Raw genomic sequence first — 22,514 nt, 5'->3', positions numbered from 1 at the left:
TCTCAATTTTTAGAAGATTATTTTCTGGAAATAATTGTACTGGTACTGGGCTGAACTTCTGCCGCAGCTGAAATCACGTCCTGCAACTGCTACGGAGAATTATCAGTTCCATACATGACGTGCAGGGTTCTCAACTGTACCAAGCACTTCCTGAGCAGCACCAGTGGGCAAATGCGCGCGGATCCTAGCAGCCGCAGCTCGGCGTTGCACAGAATGTGGTCCTGGAGTCTGCCGCCCGAGACCATTACTGCTCGGACCTGGACAGGCGCTCACCTGTCCCGACCAGGCAACTAACTAGTGGCATCATCTGAGTTTAAATGGTTAACTTCCAACTCTGTCATTCTTTTCCTTCTCCAGTACCTTCTAGTCCTGTCCCCAATTTTTAACTTTTCATCTGCTTATAGCTATTACTCCACTTTCACCTACATTTCAATCCCAGCCCAGAAAACAGAGGAGTGAATAACGGGATGAATGTTCTCAATTAGAGCCAATACTCTCAAAGTTTTCAAATTTTCCATATAGGACCAAAGTAGATACCAAGCAGGATGTTATCAATGCTCCTCTTTTTAGTGAATAAAACTGGTTTAAATGACAAGAACTGTGAAGACACAAACACCACATTTGCTTTAAAGTCTTTATTATCCTGAATACAAAAGACAGAAGTCCTTTAGGATAGAACAGAGTTCTTTATGTGGAAACATTATTTTTTTTTTTACAAGTGAAAAAATAAATACCTCTTGGAATAAAGGCTTATATGCTAATATGTGCCATAAAAAAGTAGAGTTTTAATATTTGACAAAATGTCTGTGCAAAGAAACAAATGCATAAACACATTACTGCTACATTAAGGCAATATGAAAAGTATACTCGGAAATCTCAGTAAAGTGACAGTGTAGGTTTCTAGCTTTCACTTAGCTAGTATTGCACCCAATAAGGTCATCTAGGTGTCCCGACGTCCTAGAAAACCCACAAGCTGACCAGCGTCCAAAATGCCCAAGTGGGAGTGGAAAACATGATTAAGAATATAGAAACAAAAGAAACTCGAAACCCCTCAAAGACCTAGGGAGGAGACAACCGAGAGTTAATACTTAAGCATTTACTACAAAAAAAAAAAAAGCATACAGTAATCTAAGATACCTACAATAAGGCTATAAAAAGGCTTGATGGCTCGAGCAAAAGCAACCCCAGTGGCTGAAGCTGGAGTGGAATTTTTGGGAAAAGCGGAGAGCCCTCCGGTTTGTACACCGTGAAGCTTCATCTCCGCGAGCAACGCTCTGCTTCCCCAGGAACGTGCAGTCCCTTTTCAACTTAAATAAAATATCCCACCAACTCAAAGAGCCCAAGGAGTGCGGACTATTCCACAGAAATCTTATAACCAGACTGGTAGCATTTTATAATCGAAAGACTTGGGGGAGGGAAGGGGGCGGGGAGGGGGGAAAGGAAGCCGTGCGTACTGAGTTCTCTGTTTCACAAGCCAGGCTGGTTTACATCTGACAGCCTGGTTGTCAACTTTTTAAAAGTCACAGAATTGATCTCTACATCTGTTCGCCTTCCAATCATTCTTGAGCAAGTAATAAAAACAGAAATAACATTAAAATGACCATTTCTTTAAGAAAAATTTCCTATTAAAATGTTCAGAGCTCCATGACCGTACAAAAAGAACCAAGTAAATTCTTAAAATGAATTCTTACAAAATTTGCTGCCAAGTAGGAAACTTACACCTCGGGATACATCAGGAGATCCTTTCCTAAAAGGTACCCACGTTTTGGCTCTGCAGCCACTTAACTGACACCACAGATTTCACATATTCCTTTAACTTGATCATAAGAAGAGTAAATCCAACGACCGTGTCCGTGGCCCAGAACTCTTCCCAGCCCCCACCACTGCAGGTGCGGACTCTACGTGTGGTATGTTTTGGTGGGGAGGAGTATTCTTTTTATTCTTCCTTTTCTTTTTTTTAAATGTTGCATGGCAGATGGGTGTCGGAGTATTTATGTTCTCCACGATCTATCATTTGTACAGTCTAGTAGTAGCGCAGTCCGTGGAAACGTGGCACGTCCCGTTAGGTGCACCGCACGTCAGATCACGGTCAGGTTGAGCAGACTGGTGTGGGTCGGCAGATAGACGTGCTGCACGTGCTCCACCCTCGACCTGCAGACCGGACACGACTGGAAAAGAGAAGCCCACGGTACTGGTTAGGACACCCGCGGGGCTGTGTCTTCAGTACTCGTGTGCAGCACCTACTCTATTCCGTTCGCTACCTAAGTTGTGGCCACGACTATTTCTAGCTCTCAAGTGGTAGAGATCGTTGCTCCCTCTTTTTTTTTTGTCAAGATTTTATTTATTTGACAGAGAGAGAGTGAGAGCGAGAGCATGCACGAGCAGGGGGAGGGGCAGAGGGAGAAACAGGCTCCCCACTAAGCAGGGAGCCCGATATGGGGCTTGATCCCAGGACCCTGGGACCATGACCTAAGCTGAAGACAGACGCTCAACCCACTGAGCCACCCAGGCGCCCCGGTATCTTTGCTTTCTAATGGGTCTGACAGTCTATACCTTACAAGGGATTCAAAATATTATGAAAAAGTATAAACTGCATGCAATTACTTAGGTTTTTAGTCCCACTCTAACCCAGGCACAATGAGTAAAGTGATTAGCAAAGAATTCCTGCTGTGTAGCGAGGCTTGGTCCTTGCGTGGGTAGAGTGCGATCCCTCTGGCAGTGATGCAGGAGACCTGAGACCCTTCCAGAGTCTGGGTGTCCCTGGCTCGGTGGGCTGACCCAGGCCAGTGCCGCTGGGTTGTTGCCACGTGGCCAGTGAACTCGGCTCTGCTCCGAATCCCAGGTCATAGCTCCACATCCCTGGCTGGCTTCTCAGCAAGCTCGGGCCCCTCCCTCAGCCACAGGGAAGCTTTTGGCATGGGGGTCCGACCATGAAAAAGGCAAATCCCTGACCTACCGCTCCTGGAGAAATAACTCCTTGTTATTAACTCATTATCTACTCTTAGGAAGGACAAAGGCATCCTGCCGGCTCAGTATATAACCCTAAAACTAGTTCTGAAATTAGCAGCTTTTGAAAGACTAGGTATTATTTAGGGCTAATTCTGAAATAAAACCACAGTGACATTTAGCAAACAGTTCTTAGAAATGACAACAAATTGAAAAAATTATTGTAAGGGAAAATGTAAGGTGCAAGAAAGGAAAACACACATGCGTTGCTTTTTTTTTTGTATTAATATTAAAATGAGTTTGACTTGCTAACTAAGAGCCAATCCAAGATGCCCCTTGAGGCATAGGCAGCAATAAAAGGAAATTAATCGCAAATCATCACAGTCAACGATCCCCCCGCAGAACTGAAAGTGAGCTCTAACTACCGCTTCTTAGTATTCTTTTCAAATATTTTAAGTAAATAATAAAGACCATCCTCCTAAGTGTCAGGAAGCAGGAAGCGATGGTTCTAGCCTCCCGCTCACCTGCTTACTAGATGTGTTACCTTGGGAATCTGAGCCTCCTTTCCAGAACCTGAAAAAAGTCTACGACTTAGAGCAATTACGTTGTTGAAAATAGCATGCTAATCCAGAATGTTTCCCAAGAGCAGTAGCTGTGAAGTCCCCAAACAGGAAGCCCCTTCCCAGGTGTCCAGGTGTAGCTGGGCGCACAGCAGGTGCTCATCGACCGTGAACGGTGGGATGAGTGAGCCGCCGCCGAGCACCCCTCACCTGCAGCTGGGTGGCACAGCTCTCACAGCACACGGTGTGGCCGCAAGGGCAGAAGGCCGAGTTGATCTCCTCCTCACAGCACACCATGCACAGCATGGCCTCCTTCAGCTTGCGCAGCTTCTCCTGGAGCGCCCTGGTCTGCTGGCAGCTGAGGCCCTCACAGCTGGCGCAGTTCATGCTGCTCTCCGAGGACTTCAGCGGGGAGTTTGGAGGGCTGTGCTCGCTTCTCGTGACGAGGTCCACAACACCAGCATTGTACAGAGCCCTCCTGGCGTGGTCGTAGACCTCCTTGGACGTTCTTTTAATATCGAAGACGTACTTCTTGCCAAGGTTAATATTTTCATTCAGAAACAGAGAGGCCAAGTGGCCCTTCAGGTCTCGGCTGTACTGCATCATGACGGCACTGGTCACCGTGTCACACCTGCAGGGACAGATGGAACGTCCGCTTCAGTACCGACAAGCCCGCGCATTCCCGAGACTCAGACCTTCAAACGCTACTGTGCCTAAGAATGTTCGTGTCAGCAGACATTTGTATTCTTGCTTGCATGCCCCGAAGTAAATCCTTCCAGTGTTATGTGTGTGGAACATTTCAAGATTCTACCTCTGTGTTTCTCAAGTGTCCCCGGAGGACCTGGGATAAAGCAGCCATCAACAGAGAGGACCGTGAACACCTGCTTCCACCTCCGGGGATAGGAGCTCCGGCCAAAAACAGCTCGTGGCAGGAAAAAGGGACACGTTCTTCTTTCCTGGCTTTATGCTAAAAATTCCCACAAATTTTCCATTCTGCTCCAAAATTTGTGTGTCTATCTTAGCAGAGAAAAGGTTAAGATCGCAATTAAATTTCTCAGCTTTAATTTCTCACATATTTGGGTCAAACCACAAGCCTGCTTTAAAGCACCTTCTGAAATGAGGGTATCGCTACTGTCGTTAGAAAACCCTAACTGTGCACTGAGCAGTCGGGGTAGCTGCTCTCCGACAGAGATGACTTAGGTCGAACAGCAAAGCTGTCATGGGACGGGCCCAACGAGTCAGAGTTCCCGGGGAGAGGAGGCATTGTGAGGGAATAAGGTAAGAGAAGCTGGGTGGGGGGAGGGGGTGTCTGTGCGGCTCGTCCCCAGGCGTGTGCTGTGGGAAGAACGAGTCCACGTCAATAAGGACTCCCAACGCTACAGTAGAGCAGGACAAATAAAATGTTCGAAAGCAGCAGATTTCTTAAATTCTGCACAAGATTCACGGACACAACGATACCAGAAACCACAGGGACCTTGTTGTCACCTGAAAACCCAGAGCTGCGGACAGACGCTAAGGTTGTGGCGTACGGAGCGCTACGTACCTGTAGAAAGCGTGGGTCTCCGTTATTGCTCGGTAGAGCCCGCTGGCTGCCCTGGTGCTGATCATCTTGAACAAGAGCACGACGCTGTTCCCAGACTCCTTGGTGACGGTCAAGTACACGTTCTTTCCCGACTGGGTGGCCATCTGCACCACAGGGTAAGCGATCCTGAAACCCGGGAAGAGAAAAGTGAGCCTGCCCTGGAGGAGTGATCTGTCACTGTGTGTGCACCTCTGCAGGATTGCCCTGTGCTCGGGACCCAGCAGTACGACCAGATGCTTGGTCTGGGACTGCACGTAAGCACCCGGCTCCCTGGTCAGAAAGTAGTTGTGGAGAGAAGTGCTGGAGTGAGCTGTGTGTGTGTGTGTGTGGAGGTGGAAAGGAGACTTTTACAGCAGTGAACTTATCTGAAAAATATTAACTCTGCCACATCAGTACACTTGAGTTCGTAGCTTAAAAATAATTAAGGGGCGCCTGGGTGGCTCAGTCGGTTAAGCATCTGCCTTCAGCTCAGGTCATGATCCCAGGGTCCTGGGATCGAGCCCCGAGTTGGGCTCCCTGCTCAGTGGGGAGTCTGCTTCTCCCTCTGCCTCTGCCCCTCTCCGAGCTCATGGGCATGCGTGCGCGCTCTCTCTCTCAAATAAATAAAATCTTAAAAAAATAAATGAATAAAATAAAAAATTAAATTAAATGGTTATCAAGGCCTGAATAAAATTAATATCCATGCCCAAAATGAAACATCTGATTCCTAAAAGGTAAGTGTCTAGGAAATCCCTTTCTGGTTTTATCTATTTTCATATGCAGAGCTATAAAGGGATACACACGCTTTGGGCTAAATAAAAATTTAAGATGTAGGTTACCTATTAATCGGGCAGAAGTCGTCTTTGCAAATTGAGATTCCTTCAGGTCCAACCCCAATGAGGAGTTTCTGCCCCTCGCTGTCCCTCACGGAATGCCACTCTATGCCGTAGTTTTCCATCGCCGACACAGTCTGCAACACCTGGTATTCGGCCGAGGCCTGGCTGGTCCCCTCCAACTCTTTATGCTTTGCAACAATGCTGTTGGCCACCAGAAGGGCAGAGAGGCATGGAGAGATTAACTGATGTGGTCTTTAGAGAGAAATCGGTATCATTTTCACTAGTGAATCATGCAGATGCTGCCATTTATGTATCTCAAAAACTTAAAGCAATATAGCATTGTATTTCATTTATTTAGCAAATTGACTGTAAAATACTTCTAAGACACCATTTCGATCTCAAGTATTAAATATTCAGTAGAAAAAGCAAGTGGGGATGCTGGATAGGGGTGAATTGGAAGAATTACGGAAAATCTCTAAAATATACATAAGAAATTTTGTATGTAGGGACTTCTCACGCAGGTATCTATACTTACTTTCTAAGTTTCATTATGATATAGCATTATAAGGGATTGATTAGATCACCTGCAACTGAAAAATGCAGGATTTATTTTACTGTTGTTGCAGACAGCCTCTAATACAGTCCTTCAAGATCCCCACCTCCTGATAGTCACACCCTTGTACAATTCCCTTCACCTGAGCCTTGAGTCCCTGCTGTGTTAATGACTGGCGGGATTCATAACTCGCTTCTAATGCACAGAATAAAGCAGAAGTGATGGGACGTCACTCACTTCTGAGATTACGTTCTAAAAGGACGTGACTTCTGTCTTGGGTGTTCCCTCTTGCTCTAACTGACGGCTTGTCCTGGGGGCAGCTAGCTACCATATTATGAAACAGCCCCCTGGAGAGGCCTGTGTGGTGAGAGAACAAGGCCCTGCCAACATGCCACGTGAGTCAACCTGGAAGGGGATCCCTCCTTCGACTGAGCCTTCAGATGACACTGAACTCCACCAACAGCTTGCCTCATGAAAGATCTTGGAGAACCCAGCCAAGCAACAGCCAGATTCCCGACCCCCAGCAGGGAGAGATGCTGTTTGTTGCTGTAAGCCACTAAGTTTGGCGGTAACTCATTCTCCAGGAATAGGTAACTAAGATACCTATGTTAGGTCTCTTGGTTTAATCCTTGCTGGGATGAAGAAAATACCAACATATATGATAGACTTTTGAAGAGATCTGCATCCTTCAGAGGTCAGAGATTTAAAAAAATTCCTGTTCCACAGCATTTTATATAAGGGCATTCATTTAGGTAGATTGTTTTGTGTCTGTAAATTTCTCGAAGAAAAGGCTAAGAATCTTTCGAGAACAACTGGCTAAATTGGGCAATGGTCTAGTCTTAGCCTCACCAATTACCTGTATATATACCAGAGATTCATTTTCCTAGGGAAATACCTATAAATTCGCTAGCTCGATGAATACGAACAGTTGCCTCCATGCAGCCTCACCTGTTCAAGGTGGCGCTGGAGAGCTCCTTTGCACACAGCTCCTCGTAGTTGTACTTGGCCGTGTTCTGATTGTAGTCTCCAAACTTGGTCTGGGCCAGGAGGGCACTGAGTTCCACTGCCTGCTCTGGGGAGCACTGGAGGTGGCCTGCCAGGAGGGTCTCTTTGATATGCAAGAAGAAGATATGCCTGCAAAGCATTGCGAGAAGGTTATCCTGGGGGACTAGCTTGATATCAAGCTCAACCTGCTTAGCAATTTCACAATCCCTTTTAGGTAAGGAAAATACAATAATTTAAAAAGCCACCCCCGGGGCACCTGCGTGGCTCAGTCGTTAAGCGTCTGCCTTTGGCTCAGGTCATGATCCCAGTATCCTGGGATCGAGCCCCACATCGGGCTCCCTGCTCCACAGGAAGCCTGCTTCTCCCTCTCCCACTCCCCCTGCTTGTGTTCCTGCTCTCGCTGTCTCTCTCTCTGTCAAACAGATAAATAAAATCTTTAAAAAATAAATAAATAAATAAATAAATAAAATAAAATAAAAAGTCACCCCCAAAATGCTCGCCACTAAAGACACTTCCTTTTTTTTTTTTTTTTTTAAAAAATCCTGAGTATTAAGGCAAAATAAGGCAAAATAAGTCTAAGGACTTAAGTATCTCTGGAATAAAAAGTATAACCCAGAGAAAACTAATCTAATTAAGACAAGTTCAGTAACATTCAAGTTATCAAATATAAAATAACTCCACACAAGTTTCTGCATTAAATTTTTAAAAATTTTTTAAAAGAAATTATCTTGAGAAAAACTTGATCTTGATGTGGACTTCATATCTTAGATCCTCACCTTTATTCAAATGACCCCCAAATCTCTAGTTTTTGCCCCAGCTTCTCTAAAAGCATCACATTCAAATGTCCAAGTGCCTATAGACACCTCCACTTTGATGTTCAGTATCCTAATCTCACTTTGTTCAAAACCAAACTCACTGCTTTCCTTCCCAAACCCACTTTTTCTTCCAGTGGGAACCTGAGACTTGTTTGTTATCTTATCCATAGACCCACTTTTGACTTTTTGTTTTATTTCCACCTACTTTCTATCTCTGCAAACTCTTTAAAGTCAGTTACAGTCTTCCTATTATTACCTCCTATGTCCTACTTGCAGCTCTCAACTGTCTGAGAATTTATAATCTCCCCCAAGCCAATCTCTCTAGACTCTGCTAATCCACCTTCCAAGCTACTTGCTTCTGGGATAAGCTTGCCATTTCTCCACTCAAAATCCTTCAAGGGCCCCTGACTGTTTGCCAAGGAAGCATGCTGTTGGCATGAACCCAGGGTTCTGTGGGTCTGGCCCCCCAACGTCCAGCCACATATCCCATCATTCCCTCCAGCCACTATGCCGCCGGGGAAGGGACAATTCCTCTTCCTGGGAAGACCAAACATATTCATGTCCCTGTGTCTCTGTCTTGGCTGCTCCCTCTGTCCTGAGAGGCATTCTTTCTGCCCCCTCACTTAGATACCCTTTCATCCATACCCTATGCAAACTGTTTATTTCTCTATTATAGTATTCGACATAGTCTAACTTTTACAGTTAGCTGCACGTTAGCCTACTTCTCAAGTGTCTCTAGCACCAGCGAGCTCTGTGAATGGATGTAAAACCACACGTCGTCTGTGGACCCCAAATCCCATTCCATTTGTGCCTGTCTTAATTGCATACAATACTACATTCTACGTTTACATAAGGTATGTCAGACTTAGACACTCCCAGGAAATGCCACATACCGTGGCCCGCTAATCCAGAGTGCCCAAGATTCTCAAGAGTATCTAAAACTGCCACAGACAGACTGGCCTAGGTTATAAAATTGGTCTCTGGCAAACGTACGGGTATAAGCTTCCTTTGATGACTTGTTATAGCCTCTCAAACTTGCTTAAATGTCACAATATTCCTTCCACTAACAAATGAATTACGACCAGCAGTAAAGTTCTGACACAGCTCTGAATAGAGCTCATAAGCTCAGCTTCCCACTTGAGCTGAATACCCTTATTCCAGTCCTTAACAGTGCTTTTATTTATATACTAGTCCTATGTCTGATGTCCCAGGTAGAGGGGATCCATGAGCAATATAAGAAAAGCAGAAGGAAGCAGGGCTAGAAATACAAGGGGGAGGGGCTCTATGGACAGTCTCAAAATGTCAGGCAGACAAGAGCCATTAATCTTCCTTTAAGAGATGTTTAAATTCAACGTTTTGTGTGTTCTAGAATGATAAAGAAATACTTAAAATTATCAGACTCTGCCAAATACTGCAGCTTTTTCTTTATTCAAAGCCCCAATGAAGAAATCACAGTAAGAATGCCATAAGAGCATGGAAAGAAGATAAGCATGGTTTTTATTAACCCAAACATCTGCTAGTCTTTAAAGTATTTTTGACACACCGCTAAACTGAGAAGGGGGTCCCTACTGGGGCAGAAATAACCACAGAAATAGCTTGTTTTAAAATAGCTATCTGAGCAGTGAGGACTAGCATTCCCATACAATCTTGGTGTTACAACACTAATTCAGCTGTCACAAGGCTTTTTCGATGGCCATTCAGTAAATTTCATCTTGGTGAACGTATCGCTGTCTCTGTATTCATGAAAGGGGAAACAAAACTCTGAATACATGCTGATGTTAGAGAAGAAACTACGTGCTGAATGAGTTTAAGGGTATCACCACAAACTAAGTCTTCTCAACTTAATCACTGCTCAGGTGGGAGTATCTTTTAACTTCTTTCCCTAGTATCAACCTACAGCCTAGTTCTGTTTCATGAAAGAGTTACGTTTAGCCTGCAAGAGTCTCACCATCGATCCAATTTCTCTTTCCAAACCATCCGCGCCTGCTCCTAGAGAGGGAGCTGCCAAAATCAAAGGCAAAGGAGCAGTAAGAGAATGTAACAGGTGGTCAGCAGTCTGAGACCTAATGCTGACCTCTTCTCAGCCTGTGGGTCAGAATTTCACAAAGAGGGCAGGAGGACAACTGGCCTTTTCTACATACCGCCCCCCTCCCCCGACCCATTCTAGGCTGGATGGCAATGCATACCCCGTAAGTAGAAGAATCCTCCTCTTTCCCCCTTACATGAACTTTCAGAGAGGGCCCTTCCTGTATTTTGCAGTTTCATGGCTACCAAGTAACTTTTTCATTTCAAGTCCACAAATATTTGTCATTCGTTGCCTCTGTGCCAAGCCCCACCCTGGAGTCACAGGGTGACCTGATCGGATCCTTTTTAGCTGGAACTGACCGGCCTTTAGCGTGAAGGAACATATCCTATCGTGGTAACTCCAGCCTCAAACTGAGTTTTGGGTGACACGTGGATGCTCTTCAGGAGAACAAGACAATGAAGCAGTGACCGCAAGGGTCACCAGCTGTGGTGAGCCATGGGCATACTATCTCATGCCCTCTTCCCAACAGGGACGACGGCAGAGCTTGGAGACACATTCCAACAAGGAATCCAGTGATGGCTCAAGTGTTCGAGGGGTGATTTTGAAGCAAGTATTTTGTTCCTATTATTTTTCTCTTGAACCATCTGCTCTGTAACTGTCTAGTTCATGGACCGCCCTCCCCCAATCCCTTTTTGTAAAATGGGTGAAAGGTTACCGATCATATCAAAATAAGCAGATGTGGTCAAAGAAGTCATACCTGCAATTAAATTTTTTTTTAAACACTTTATTTGCCCCAGTGAAATTTTTTTTTTAACTAAAGATCAAAAGTGGTTGACTTCTCTAATTGGCTTTAGGCTACATGCTAGAATCGCAAACAGAAAGAAAGCCTTTGGGGGCACCTGGGTGGCTCAGTCTTTAAGCATCTGCCTTCCGCTCAGGTCATGATCCCAGGGTCCTGGGATCGTGCCCCGCATCGGGTTCCCTGCTCAGCGGGAAGCCTGCTTCTCCCTCTCCCACTCCCTCTGCTTGTATTCCCTCTCTCACTGTCTTTCTCTGTCAAATAAATAAATAAAACTTTTAAAAATAAATAAATAAATAATTTAAAAAGAAAGAAAGCCTTTGGGAAAAAAAACTTCGTCTTAAGCAAATATCTGTGAATATGTCCTGCAGACAAAAGCTCAAACTGCATTTTCTAAACATTCTTCCAGCTGTGTGGTTCTTCAAGTTTTACTCAGTTACTAAGAAAACGGATTCTGTCAATATGTGGATCAGTCTGGAGGCCCAGAGTGAAACATTCTGGTTCACAAAGTAAGGTCTTTGCATCATGGGTACAAATGAATTCACACTTGCTGTAGCATTATGGAAGATTTAAAAAAAATGGAGTAAATAATACGTTAAAAAAAAAGAAGATAGTAGGAAGGGAAAAATGAGGGGGGCGAAATCGGAGGGGGAGACGAACCAGGAGAGACTATGGACTCTGGGAAACAAACTGAGGGTTCTTAGAGGGGAGGGGGGTGGGGGGATGGGTTAGCCTGGTGATGGGTATTAAAGAGGGCACGTACTGCATGGAGCACTGGTTGCTACACACAAACAATGAATCATGGAACACTACATCAAAAACTAATGATGTAATGTATGGTGATTAACATAACAATAAAATAAAATGTTTAAAAAATGGAGTAAATATTAAGGATATGCCATATTCTCATTAAAAAAAGGTCACATATCCTTAATACATTTTTGTTTTGGAGTACTTCAAATTTCTCCTACTTTAAAAATTAATTCCTTTCCATAGCTTTAAGGAATAAAGTTAGGTCATTTATCTTTTAAGAACTGTAAGCAGAGAACTGTCCTCTGAACACTGGCTTGTCTCATAAAGAAATCATCTAATAACCAAAGCAGAACTTTCTGCAAACCGACAGGGGTTGCTGACCTGACCATCAGAGGCGGTTGCGCTCACTCACTGCCCTGTGGTATCCTCCCGGTGACATCATTTTGAAGAACTTTCTGTGACACAAATGCAAATCAACTATATCCACATTTGCTATTAGACTCCACATTGAAGTAACAAACCTAAAATATCTTTAAAATGGCTAAGAAGCGATTTTTAAAAACTCTCCAGGGCCAACAATTGAACAGTGTTTCTCCCCCAGACCTGACTGAGCCTGGCCAGTGACGGTGGTGTGTCCCTCACCCAGTTAGAGGCCCTTCTGAGATCACCCGCGTGCCTGCCTCAGTCCAATGAGTCAGTTCACCACATCGGTTTATTTTAAACCTAACTCCAACAGCCAAGCTGTATTTAAAAACTATCAAATTAAAAAAAAAACAAAACTACTATACATTTTTGTTTTGTTTTGTATCTTAAGTTCCACTGAAACAAAGATCAGTTCATGATGGCTCCTAGGCCTAAATGTATAAGCTAAAACCGTAACAACTTTTAGACTGACACGTAAGAGAGTATCTCCATCACTTGGGGGCTAGGCAAAAGTTTCTCAGGACACAGCAAAAATCATAAAAGAGAAAAATGGATAAATCAGACTTTACCAAAATTAAAAATTTCTACTCATCAAAAAGCATTAAAACAGGCAAGGGGCGCCTGGGTGGCTCAGTCGGTTAAACGTCCGCTTTCGGCTCAGGTCATGATCCCAGGGTCCTGGGATTGAGCCCCATGTCATGCTCCCTGCTTAGCAAGGAGTCTCCTTCTCTGCTTCTCCCTCTCCCTCTGCCTCTCCACCACCCCCCGTGCTCGCTCTCTCTCAAATATATAAATAAAAAGTCTTAAAAAAAAATAGAAAATGGGCAAGCCACAAAAGAAAAAATATTTACAAAACACATCTCTGACAAAGACCTGGTATAGATAAAGAATCTGCATAGCTCAAAAACAAAGGCAACAACTCAGTAAAAATGGGTAAATGACTAGAATAGATACTTCACAAAAGAATATGGAGGAAAGGCCAATAAGCACATGAAAAAAGTGGTTAACATTATTAATCAAGAGATGGATCAATGAAACCTACAACACCCCCACTGGAAGGTTGGCAGGGGTGTGGGGGACTCAGAAACTCTCGATGGGAGGACGGAGTGGTACACCTTGGGGAAAGGCCTGGCAGCTACTTAAAAAACGAAATGATCACCTCCTCTGTGACCCAGCTAGTCCATTCTTAGGTATTTCCTCAAGAGAAAGGAAAATATATGTCTTCAAAAAAGATTGTACTTGACCACAGCAGCTTTACTCAGAATAGGTAGAAAACAGGTGTTCATCACCAGGAGTACGGATCGATAAACAGTAGTATATTCATACGATGGAATACTACCTAGCACGAACAGTCGTTGAAATATATATATATATAAAATAATATGATGAATCTCTAAAAAATTATAATGAACAAAAAGAAGCCAGACACAAAAGAGCACGCACTACATGCGTAACTAACCTATGCTGGGGGGTGGAGGTGGGGAAGGAGGGCAGGGACTGACCTCAGAAGGGCATGAGGGAACTTTCTGGAGTGGCGGTAATATTCTAAATCTCAATAAGGATTTTGTTTAAACAGACATATCCATTTGTCAAAACTCATCAAATGGTGTAATTAGGATTTATGCATTTCATTGTATGTAAATATTTTATCAAAAGGAAAAAAAGAACTGTAGATAAATACAGAGTTCTACTTAAGGATATGCATACTGAAGTCTTTAGGGGGAAGTGTACTTACCCATAACTTAGTCTGAAAAACATTAAAAACAAACATGTGATAAAGCAAGTATTTTAAACTGATTAAACTATTAATAGTAGAATTTAGATCAGGGTACCAGCTGTTCACTGTAAAAATCTTCAACTTATCTACATGTTTGAAAATTTTCCTAATAAGAGGTTCAGTAAATAACACTAGTGAAAATCCTTATGGTCATGGTTCAGAATTCAAATGAACAGCTACCTATACCTAAAATGAACTATCAGATCTACTACACTCCATGGAAGGCTTGCAATTGAAAAACTGTCAGGGGCAAATAATGACCAAGTCAGGTCTCTATTCAGCTTAAGGAAATCCTTCTCAAAGCCCAAAATGGAAAATGGGACCCATGAACAAATTTGCTCTTCCTCAGGTTCCAAAGCAGTTAAAAGATATGGGGGGTAGGGAGGGGCTGAAAGGGAAGGGAAACCCCCCAACCTCAAAAGGATTACAAGAAGCATGAGATCTGCACTTGGAAGAAATAGGATTACTTACTCACAACACATACCTGACCTAGGCAAACAACAATCCAGGCAATCCTGCAGTTTAAACGTGTTCCCTACACGATCTCTCCCAACGGTCTGGATTGTGTTGTGATTGATTGTGAGTGCTGTTAAATCCAGGAGAGGTCTGGAAGCAGGCTACAGTGGGGCATGACTCCGAGAGTAAATGTACCTCATTTGCATGGAGTAGTGCGTCACTGGGCACCCTGAGTCTGATCCTATGTGCCATCTACATTGTCCAGTTTTAGTTCAAATGACAGATTTAAAATTAAAAGTTCATTTTGGTTACATAAAAAAATCGATTTCTTAATGTTCTTTGGAAACTTCATACAAATATACATGTATGAGAAATTCATAAAGATACTGATTGTGCCCAGATGGGAGATCTGTGGCTAAAATAAACATATGATCATGCAAACATCCTATACTTTGAGCAAAAAGAAAAATATAATAGATAAATCAGAATTCAGAAAGCTAATTAATACTTTCTGAAAACAATATAGAAGCCTGCTTTTCTTTCCTGGGGCCTATTTTGTCTTTGGTCATACCAAAAAAACAAAAAAACAAAAAAACAAGGAATGTGTCATTCTACTCTTTGGCATAGAGTTGATAAGAAAAACACAGCAACACCTTTATATCAGATAAATATTGCTGCAACAGTGTCCTACAGAACATACCCATTCTGAATTCCACAAAGGAAAATTATGCTAAGAAACCTTTACCAACACTGACAATATGTTGAAAGATACTGAAAATGATTATAGGCCCTGGCTAGGATCTATATGATTTGGTTTGAATACGTTCAAGATTATCACCTCAACTCTGCCCATGGTTGCGTGTGGCATTTGCTTTGTGGATTTCAATGATGCCATCTTCCCTGGATTTTGACATCTAAGTGATTTTTGTTGGGAGAAGAGAAAACCTGGGTTCAATAAGTACTTAGAACCTACAAATTGGCTGAAAATTAGACTAAGAGAGCCTGTAGCTTGAAACTATCTGAACTTCATAAAAGGTCCAGGTGAGTGGTAGTTCATTTTAGATGAGAACTAACAGCCAAAATAAACAAAAGGCTTGGGGTGCGATGGAGAGAGGGAAAGAAGGAAGCAAAAGAATGCCAAGCTCTGAGCAAATTCTTAACAGAGAATAATCACTACAAAACATTTTTTAATGGTGAGATTTCTTTTAGATAGTCTCAAACTTTTCAGTTTATAGAAGCAAACTGGTAAACATTTCATTATCTGTAAGAAAATTTGTATTATCAGTTATCAGTTAACCCCATTTTTATTTACTTCTAATTTCTCAATTCATTGATTCAACATATGTTTATGCACCAGGCACTTTGGCAGACTCTGGGAATACGATGTTGATCAACCCCCTGCTTCATGGAATTTAAATTATTAGAGTAGCTGACAATAAACAAATTGTCACAGAACTAAATGGTAGTGTTATACGCTCATTAGATGCCATAAAGGAAAGCTACATGATGTCTTAGGACAGTTCAGTCTCCTGAGCAGGCCCAGCAAAGGCTTTCCCAAGGAGCAACAACTGAGTGGAGCCTGGAGGACAGCAGGATTTAACGAGGGATGAGTCAAACTCAACACCACTTGCTCGTATCACTAAAATCTTGATGGGATTCAACGCTCAGGATTACAGCATTTCCCTGAACATTTAGTGCAGGACTCATGGAACCCTTGTACTAAGGCTGATTTCTGGGAAAGAGAATTCAGGTGTTCGTGAGTCTTAAGGAAGCAGGAGAGCCCCTAGCAAAGATCACAGAACTCTGCTAAAATGTAGCAAAGTCAGGAGAAACAGATACATTTTATGGGCAGTGGATGGTATAATCACCATCTCTGTAGATGAAGCATATAATTCTCAAATCTCTGGCTTTGAAAATGTGACACAATCTGGTCTGAATTGCTGTGGATAACTGAGAGCCTCTGAAAGGCAAGAATTTCAAAGATCACTATTATTTCAGATCTACTTCCAGAATTCATTAGTTTCACTTTTAGTTTTAATGCACAGCATGGCAAACATCTGCTGAATATACCTGTTGGCCTCTGTCTCTGAAATGTGTCAGCGGAGTCTGAACAAGACTCTCTGGTTACTTTCCAGACCCCCCATTCAAAGGCAAACATACTAATCTGGGTAAAGAACCAAATCAGAGACCAGATTAACTGTATCAATCTAAGCAGACACTTGGTATGGTCTTTTTTTTTTCTTTTTCTTTTCTTTCTTTTTTTTTTTTGTCTTCAGAAAAATATATTTAGGAAAACAGTAAGGAAAATAAGATAGGAAGCAGAAGCAAAGAAAAAAAAAATTTACTGCCAGAAAGGATTTTTAGAGACAAACTCTTCCTGGGCTTTCAACTGAGATGAAGCTCAGGGTTGGCTATCTTGGAAGTCTGTCCACTCTGATAGTTGGGTGCAGAGCTGCCCCCAGAATGCAAGGCTTCTGCCCCACCCCCACCCCTCCCCAACTACTCTCCTGTTACCAACAGGCCTTCCTGTCTGCCATTCAGCAGCCGCCTCCCTAATCTGATGCAAACTAATATATTCACTGCCCCCACTTAGACCAGCTCTACTGTGAGTAGGCTACTTTAATTCTCCACAGAGGCCAATGTGGCCAGGATATTTCAGAACCATTTAATAAACTATCCAGACACTGTGAGTATACTAAATGTACCCTCCTGACTTGACTTTGAGATGGTAAAAAATCATGGCTCATAACTGGACTGGCAGAGCTGTGTTTATGGACTATGTAAACAGATCTATTTTATTTTCATGGCAGTTTATATAAATATTTTATAACGAATTATTAAACATCAAAGAGCTTACCAATCAGCTTTATCTGGCTAACATGGCATTAGAGAAAAATCAGTATTTTTGCCCTGTAGTGTCATGCACATAAAAACAACGCTAACTGTAACTATATTGGACCCAGCACAACTTCTGATCCTAATGAAAAGGTACAAATGCTAATTACAAATCACTTTAGTTATTAGAGCAGAATGCTCTATGCTTTAAAAGTGGCATTTTCTTCAAATTCTGTATTTTGGACAACCCCATAAAAAACAAGTAAAATTCACCAATATTTTAAAAGCAAGTCAAATGTTTAGATCATGCTAATTTTTTGATAAGATTTCAAAAGGAACTAAAATCAATTAAAATTACCTAGGTAACTAGGTATGTGTATTCTCTGAGTGCTAGTAGGCATGAATCTCAAGAGTTAGTCAACTGACTCAACAAAGTAGGAAATATCTAATTCACAGAATATCTCTATTTCTTGCATGAATAAAATGGACTTAATAATGGTTATTAACTCAATTGCAGAAAAGCACAGGTAAAGACCATCTAGTAGCAAACTTCAAAGTCTGTAATCATTCATAACACAATTGGATTACGCTATTATGACTGCAGCCATTGTTTAAATGAGATGTATTTGGTCCTTGAAGCTTCTGCAAATTTAAAAAATAAAGTTGTACCATCAAAACAGATTTGCATCCGGAGACCCAGAAAGGATTGCAAAATCATAAAACTACACAATGAAAATTCCAATATGTTGTAATATATATATATGTGTGTGTGTTTGTGTGTGTGTGTGTGTGTGTATCCTTTTCTCTTACTCTACTCCAAGTTATCACATTAAAGTGCAGAGTGGAAACTTTCACAAATCAGCTTTAAGTTAAAACAAAGAAATACAACCCTATTCTGATTAATATAAACAGCTAAAACATCCTTAAACGTGCAATCATGCGAATATTGTGCAAGACATTTTCAGGAACACTAAGAATGTAATATACTAGCTTGCCCAGAAACAAAATTGAACATTTCCCTCACTCTTTAAAGCTCCATAACAAGGTAAAAGAGACATTTCAAATTCAAATGAACAGTATTTCAAAATATGTTTCTATCAGTCCTTCAGCAGAGGACAAAAAAATGACATGCTAACAACTCTTAAAGGATTTTGCCCACTTACCATTACTCGAGATTGTCACACTCACATTTTTCAAGTGCATGGCAAATTTCCAAACCAAAGGATTATGAAAAATATCAGAACTTAGATCCAAAGTTTGTTGTTTTTATAAGTCGTTTTCTTTTTCTTTCTTTCTTTCTTTCTTTTTTTTTTTTTTTAACATGTCGCTATACGATTGAGGTCTCTTACATTTCAGCAATAAATACTGAACGCCAGTTTCCTAATTTGGCTCATCCTTAAGAAGTATTACAGTCAGTCCAGTGGAGAAAACATTCTCTCTTTGAAAAAGGAAACCACATGCTCCAGCTGTCTACCACTGCTGGTGGTTTTCTAGAAGTAGAGAGATAAATTCAACAACCTAAACAATCATGTGTTACATATCTGTAGGCTGGAGTTCAGTTACACTGGCCTTACAAAGTTCTCTAAGTGTTCAAGAAACTTAAAAACTTCTAAAATTCTGCAGGGAGTCGGACAGAGCTCTTTGCTACATACTGTAATCTGACACTAGGCTGAAGTTGACTAACTTTAAGTAACTAACCCAAGAGGAACTGTTTCCTGCTTTCTGTTAGAAGAGTCTACAATGACCTGGAGTAACACTGCTGAGGCAGAGGTTACTATCGGGCATTATACGCAGCTATCAGGAAGTCAGTTGGGGTTTTAACCATTTTTTTTTTCCCCCTGCGTCGTGGCATGGATCCCGAGTGTTTGTAAGAATTCAACCCTGCTCCCTCATTGTTTATAAAGACAAGAAAAACCACAAGAGCTAGAAAATGGACCCCAGGCCAACTAGGCAGCTCCCTGTTCACCTCAACAAAAGGGCTGTGCCATGGAAAACTTCTCAGTTATGAACCAACTCGCTCTGTATCAAACACATTTGCCTGTGAACATCTCTGGGGAGGGGCAACGGCCCTTCTAAATGGAATCAGAAGTCTATTTGACATTGGTTTATTTCAGCATCATTTTACCTAGTCTGCTCCTGTAAGATGAGATGAGGCTCCACGAAGAACTTGACTCTCAGTTTAAGCCGGTAAGGGGCTAGCCCATCCATCTGCTGGGAGATCCGATTTCTCAGATTTAGCCATAAACTTTCACCTTTGCTACCCGTAAACTGCAGTCCAAAATAATCAACTTCTATAATTCCCAACCGCCGGCACACCTAGAACAAAAATGAGTTCAACATGGATGAGCAAATGGTCCCTGTAGTTGAAGCATATCCAAGGACACCGTCTAGGTCTAAGATTCCTGCGTACTTTTCACAAAGTTCAACAAAGGTGTCACAATGCCCGCCTTCAGGTTAAGAACAAAGTTCTTAGATCCTAGTGTTGCTAAACCAACGGAGAGACTCGTGCTTCCTCTAACACCTAGGACACCGCCGCCAATTGCAGTAGAGAAAAAGGAGTCCTCAAAAGCAGCCTTCCAGAAAGGCTGAGGAAGGGAATCTACAGGGTATTTTCCCTCTTATTCCAATCACTGGAATTTCCTCCACCAGCACAATGTGCACAGCTGATCTGGCAGATTATCTGGACAATTTTAACCATCTGGACTCCAAAAAAAAACAAACACACTGAGGAAACACGCCACAAGTGTCAGCTAAGCTTGTTACGAGAGGTTTTCCCAACATCTCAGGTCTAGGGGGTTTGAGGGCACAGCTTTCCATCTGAGATCAAATTTGCTGTCATACCAACATGCACTGTTTCGAACCATTCTTTTTTACTCCTGAGGAAATAAATGCGTGCTTTAAAGACAACGGAGTGGATGACCAAAACCCATGGTTCTCCTGAGCCCTGCAACCGGGAGGTGCAGGTGAATGGTCCATCTGAGAAGCAGCAAGAGACAAGGGCCCCGCTCGTCTGCCAAGCAACCCCAGGGACCTGCGAACGCCAGCAGCCACCTCATCTCGGGACTCAGCTGGCACTGCCAGACCCCTCGGGGACCCGACAGGCGGCATCATGCACACACCTGCGGCAGGTGTGCTGGGCCGCCTTCTTCCGGGAAAGTGCGGGGTTGGGGGGGGGGCAGGGTGGCAGGCCCGCCGCGCGCGTCCTCGCCCCCCCCCCCCACGCGCTCCCAGCCTGCGGGGACCGCGTGCCCCACGGCCGCGAGGAGGAAGGGGCGCGGGCCGGGCGCCCGGGGCGCGCTCCCCCGCTGGCCGCAGCCGCAGCGCCGCCCGTCCCCCGGCAAAAGGCGCGCCCCGGAGCCTGGCGCCGCCGCGAGGCCCCTCGGCCTCGGGGGACCGGCCGGCCCCCCCTCCCCAGCCTGGCCCCTCGTCGTCACCTGGTTGAGGCAGTCCTCGCCGTTGGCTTTCGCCTCCACCTCCACCTCCATCAGCACCGCGTCCGGCCTCGTCACATAGCACAGCATGGCTGGGGCCGCCGCTGCCGCCACAGCCGCCTCCTCTTTGGTGTGCGCGGGGCTGCCGCCTCGCCACCGCTCAGACCCAGCCCCGGGCTCGGCGAAGTTGGCCCTCGGGAGGCTGCAGCGCCGCTGCCCGCCGCCCCGCGGCCCCCCGCGTCCTCCTCCCCGCCACCCCCTCGCCAGCCCGCCCGCCGGCCTCCCGGGTCTCCGCGGCGGCGCCGCACTCCAGCAGCCCGGCTGCCTGCGGCGCGACGGGGGACTCCTCTGATATAGGCGCCCCGCCCCCTTCTGCTGGGGCCCCCGCCAATCACGGCGGCCCCGCCCCTCCGCCGCCGCCCGGCCAGCCAATAGCGGCGCCCGCTCGGCCGCGGCCCGGCCGCCCCAGGAGGTGGCAGCCTGCGGACGCCGAGGGCTGCGGGAGGAGGGAGGCTCCGGGCCGCGCCGGCCGCCTCTGCCCGCTGGGCGACGCTGCTCCGAGCGGGCGACCGCCGGGGGCTCCGAGGCGGGGGCGCCTCTCTGTCGGGCTGGAATTGACAGGGAGTCAACGCCCCCGAGCAGCCTGCCGTTCTCCAGAAGCCTTGGATCGCTCCGAGAACGCTTTTCGGGAGAGGTGCACACAAAAAGGGAAGAGAGCCCCCCCAAGCCCAAAGCAAACTCTTTTCCCCGGGGTTTGCCGCAGTGGGTTGTCGGAAGGCGGAACGGCTGTTCCTCCTTTTAGACCTCGTCAGCTGAAAAACAAAATCTGAGTATAAAAGTTTTTGCAGGTGACCCCTGAGCCGGGGAGCTTGAGCTAGTGCTTCTGTCTAAATCCTCTCCAGAGGCTTCTGTTTACTGGCCGTGCGGAATCAGAACACCTTACGGGGCTCTAAGGCCCTCTCTTGGGTAGTGCATCCTGTCTCGTGGGTTATTCATTCATTAAACGTTAATTGAGCCCGTGCTGTGCTTCCAGTCCCTTCTCTCAGGCAACCAGATGTTATTCCTCATCTTGAAGGTTAGGGACTTAATCTCGGAACCTAAGAGGTGTAGTAGCTATTAATAATTCAAGGCCTACTACTCTTCACTCATTTACTACTTGTTCCTTTTTGCCAATACATTAATTAACCTACCTCTTTGGTTTCTTTATAGGAGAAACGAGAAGATGTGGGTTTCAGCCTGGGACCCTTGGAAAACCTACTTCTTCTCTCTGAAGTTAAGTGTTTTCAACAGTAAAATGAAAACCACAGTATCTGCTCTGCTCCTCATCCGCTCCCTCCCCCCCCCAGTATTGCTGGGAAGAGCAGCAGAGATATGCTCATGAAAGCATTTGAGTGACCCGGTATTTGCAAGGAGATCTATAATGTCAGCTCGGCTACTGTCTGCCAGTGGCGTCTTGTTCTTACCCCTTTTCCTGAATCTCAATGATCTCCGTCCCGGTGGCTTTTATTGCTGAAGAAATAGGAAGGGCATCGGAGCAGAAGGCTACAAGGAAGGATACTATCACAGTCTTTCTCGCTAAAGCCAACTATGGGCAAAATTCTAAGTACTCAAAGTCCTTACCTCCAGTGTCGCAGGCGGACTTGTGCACTCACAGCTTTCTTTGTGTCTTACAAATAAATACACTTCATGATATTGTACTGCTGAAATATTCTCCTCTCATATCAACTCCTGTTCCCCA

The 22,514-nt window shown here is 44.3% G+C and overlaps 1 protein-coding gene and 1 long non-coding RNA gene across 4 annotated transcripts; one reads left to right on the top strand and one right to left on the bottom strand.

Annotated features, from left to right (window-relative positions):
* Positions 1-620: 620 nt before the first annotated feature.
* On the bottom strand, positions 621-21,036 carry MYLIP (myosin regulatory light chain interacting protein). Of its 3 annotated transcripts, none has more exons than XM_036113971.2 (7): positions 20,780-21,036; positions 19,471-19,661; positions 7,405-7,590; positions 5,907-6,155; positions 5,050-5,214; positions 3,717-4,137; positions 621-2,168 (listed from the first exon to the last, which is right to left on the bottom strand). In XM_036113971.2, the coding sequence occupies exons 1-7, from the start codon at positions 20,864-20,866 to the stop codon at positions 2,079-2,081; spliced, it is 1,389 nt and encodes a 462-aa protein (XP_035969864.1). In that variant the 5' UTR covers positions 20,867-21,036; the 3' UTR covers positions 621-2,078. The 3 variants fall into 3 exon arrangements, with proteins under 3 accessions (XP_035969864.1, XP_035969867.1, XP_035969868.1); XM_036113974.2 differs by having other exon boundaries at positions 5,907-6,104; positions 20,780-21,034; XM_036113975.2 differs by lacking the exon at positions 20,780-21,036 and adding an exon at positions 18,534-18,835 and having other exon boundaries at positions 19,471-19,608.
* Positions 21,037-21,245: 209 nt separating this feature from the next.
* LOC118549545 (uncharacterized) lies at positions 21,246-22,482 on the top strand. The gene is made up of 2 exons (XR_004924137.2): positions 21,246-21,880; positions 21,986-22,482. It is a non-coding gene; the product is annotated as an uncharacterized LOC118549545 (long non-coding RNA).
* The last annotated feature ends 32 nt before the right edge of the window (positions 22,483-22,514 follow it).

The sequence above is a fragment of the Halichoerus grypus genome, chromosome 9 (genome assembly GCF_964656455.1).
Source record: "Halichoerus grypus chromosome 9, mHalGry1.hap1.1, whole genome shotgun sequence".
NCBI classification, from domain to species: domain Eukaryota; kingdom Metazoa; phylum Chordata; class Mammalia; order Carnivora; family Phocidae; genus Halichoerus; species Halichoerus grypus.
The sequence above is the reverse complement of the archived record's forward strand: the minus strand, read 5'-3'. Positions and strand labels throughout refer to the sequence as shown.